General features: G+C 45.7%; 1 protein-coding gene across 1 annotated transcript in view; it reads left to right on the top strand.

Moving 5' to 3' along the window:
• The window catches only part of stxbp5l (syntaxin binding protein 5L), a gene marked incomplete at both ends in the record, with an annotated part of 156,459 nt that overhangs the window by 145,056 nt on the left and 8,030 nt on the right, over positions 1-3,373 (top strand). The window contains one exon of the mRNA XM_080535581.1: positions 3,273-3,373. This exon is cut by the window's right edge and continues 1 nt beyond it. Within this exon, the coding sequence (XP_080391707.1) occupies positions 3,273-3,373 (101 nt within the window). The remainder of the gene's footprint in view (positions 1-3,272) is intronic.

Raw genomic sequence — 3,373 nt, 5'->3', positions numbered from 1 at the left:
GACAAGAGATTAAACGACAGGAGGATGTGTCGCAGACTTTCCCCCCCGAGTCGTTATTTAACAAAAGCTTTGAGTTGTGCGAAGTGCTTCAGTCATACAAATGCAAAAATTAGGGCTGAGCGGGATAATGATGAGTCAACCCTTTAAAAACAGATGGCTGATGTGGCTCTGGAAAGTCTTTCCTCAGAGAACAGTATGACAGATGACACAACAGAGAGAGAGAGAGAGAGAGAAAGAGAGAGAGAGAGAGAGAGACTGAGAGAAAGGAATACAGAGAGAATACAGGGCCTCCCATCCAAAGTCAACAGGTGGATCTTAACACGACATAACACAAGCGTAGGGAGACAGTGATAATACGGTATAAACAGTGTTCCCATCGGACCACTTATTAACAGTCTGTAGCCTGTTAAGTATCCGACGGCCTGCGGGCGGGCCCTAGCACCATGTGCAAAATGTTGTCTTGCCCTGTACATGCTTCCTATGTTCCTATGTTCCTATGTTTACGTAGGTAGTCATGCATTACATCCTCTCAAAGCTATGATTCTTGTGCTTCGAGCCAAATAATCCATCTCAAGATACAATCACAACAGCAGACACAATTGATGTTGCTGTCAGACCACCAACAAACACACTAAATCGACGAATTTGATAAAACTCACCAATGAAGTAGTGTAGTTGACCACCGATCGATAACATTACGACAATAACGGTTTGTTTACATTGCCCGTTTGGACTATTGTAACGGTCTCCTGTCTTCCGGTCTTCCGAAGAAAGCTATTGGCCAGCTGCAATTAGTCCAAAATGCAGCAGCGAAGAGTTTTAACCAAATATATTCATATTTTAGAGACTCTACACTGGCTTCCTGTTAAGCTCAGAATAGATTTCAAGATCCTTCTGCTTGTTTATAAAGCTTTTACTGGCACAGCACCAGAATATCTGAAAGACCTTTTGTTTTCTCTGTGTACCACATCTAGAAAAGAAGAGATTTGGTGAGGCTGCATTCTCATTTTATGCACCCAAATTGTGGAATGCACTGCCAGTTTACATTAGGGATGCAACCTCAGCAAATATTATGTTCAAGTCAAGACTAAAAACCCATCTTTTTAACACTGCCTTTAAATGACTAAATAATTAAATTAGGAATATATAATGATTGGAGCACTTTGAGCTGCAATGTTTGCAGGAAAAGTGCTATACAAATAAAGGTTATTATTATTATTATTATTATTATTATTATTATTATTTACTCCAAATGGTTCAAGAACAGCTTGGAATTCACTTGGGGTATACATTGGATAGGCGTTTAGGCTAACTACAGGAATGGTAACATGTAGGGGTTCATCTCCTTTCCCACTACTTAACAGTCTTTAACCATGTAGGGGTGCATCTCTTCTCCCCTCCTCCTCTTCCTCGGTTTCCCTGGCATCTCCCCTTCGCGTGCCCTCTTCCTGCCTCTCCCGACAGACAGCGTTGTCGCTGGCACCCGGGTTACTGTGGCAACCCGTGCCAGCGGGGTCACTGGTATAATTAAAGGTCAACGGGCGGTGGCACGGAGCTGACTTCTGCTCTAATGAGGAACACACACGGCAGGGGACGCCGCACGACACCACACCCCGGTGCGCCACAGTGCGCCTCAGCGAGGCCCCTCGCCACGTAGCAGAGGAGAGGGAAAGGGCAGGGGACACGTTTAACATTAACAACAGTGACAGTGCCGTGCCAGCCCAGACACAGAGGAAGGACTGTTAGGGAAGAGGGAAGCAGCAGGGCAGGAGGGGTCGTTAACCCCTCAACCTCCTCTTCACCTTATGGTCACAACAGTACAGTAGATCATATTAGAGGTCGGTGCGAAGCTACGATGATGGGGGATGTTAATACGTTATGTAGATACAGTTGCTTTATTTAAAAACAGGTTAACGAAGTTAACATTTATTGGGCATATGCACAGGGTAGAGGTTGTAAACTGTATAATGAAATGCTTACTTTGCAAACGTTCTATCAACAGTGCTAATATCAAAGGAATTATGAATACAAATACAATAATCACACAATAGGGCAATATGTGTAAGATAAAGTGAGCAAATAACTGTTTAGATTAAGCAATAAATATAAGAATGGGTTGGTTTTAAATGGTAATTTTGTCGGGTACAGAAAAAGAAAATATTATGTAACGAACCACTTATTTTCACGTTTTCTCTCCCTAGTTGTTCTGTGAAAACCACGGGGGAAAAGCCAAAAAGAAAATAGCGCCTATGAAGGTGTACTGTGCATCACACTGGACGTGTGATGTCAACAGGAGTAGTGTGGTTCTTGTTGTCTGAGGTGTCAAACGTAGCTCAAAGGCATCTGTCCTTGTCTTGCGATGACTGAGTGTGAGTGTGAGTGTGCGTGTGTCTACGTGCGTGTGTGTGTGTGTGTGTCTACGTGCGTGTGTGTGTGTGTGTACCCCCCCTCCCTCTTCCTAAATCCCTGCCTGGCTCTGTGTGTCCTGTCAGACTGCCAGTGTGTGTGTGACTTTCATTAGCTAACACCCCGTAGGGTTCTGTCATACAGTCACACACCCCCAGCAACACACACACACACACACACACACACACACACACACACACACACCCAAGCGACACACACAGCATAAATAAGCTGACACTCTCGCCAGCTCCTGACAACAACAAAAGCCAGTATATTTCCTCTCGGTGCTCGTGGTGTCATCGGTGCTCTGTGCTCAGCTACTTCTGCCTGGGCCTGTCGGACAGATCACCTTCCTAACGACCTGCCGCAGAAACATGCTTACCCTCCTCTTTTTTGGTGGAGAATGTCGAGATGTCACCTAATACGGTTGAGCTATGAGGGGGTGGTGGCGGGTGTGTGTGTGTGGGGGGGAAAGTCTTAACCACAAGTCTCCTGTTTTAGCTGGAAAATATTGTTTTATTTAATTCATATTTTAATCTCTCTATCTCTTGTCTGTCTCTACCTGTAACTCGCTCTCTATCTGAATCTATAACCATGATCTCCCAGCTCAATGATTGTCTCTTCTCTCATCCCTCTTCCTTCCCTCTCTCTCTCTCTCTTTCTGTATTCTCTCTCTCTCTCTCTCTCTCTGGCATTGCCATGTGTTTGTCCCGTCCGTTGGCTGGGTGTGTGGGGGCCAACTGAGGTGTGTGTGTGTGTGTGTGTGTGTGTGTGTGTGTGGTGGCGGGGGGGGTGTATGGATGTGGATGATGATGTTGTTGTTGTTGTTGTTGTTGTTGTTGCGGCGGGGGGGCGGGGGTTTATAGGAGGTTATGCGTCCAGGAGGGCTATGCTCCAGCAGTTACACGGAGTCAGCATGTACTCCCACGACGAGCACCACAGCGCCTCCTACTGCTGGACCGAGAGA

The sequence above is a fragment of the Nansenia antarctica genome, assembly GCF_963989245.1.
Source record: "Nansenia antarctica genome assembly, chromosome: 7".
Lineage (NCBI taxonomy): Eukaryota > Metazoa > Chordata > Actinopteri > Argentiniformes > Microstomatidae > Nansenia > Nansenia antarctica.
The sequence above is the reverse complement of the archived record's forward strand: the minus strand, read 5'-3'. Positions and strand labels throughout refer to the sequence as shown.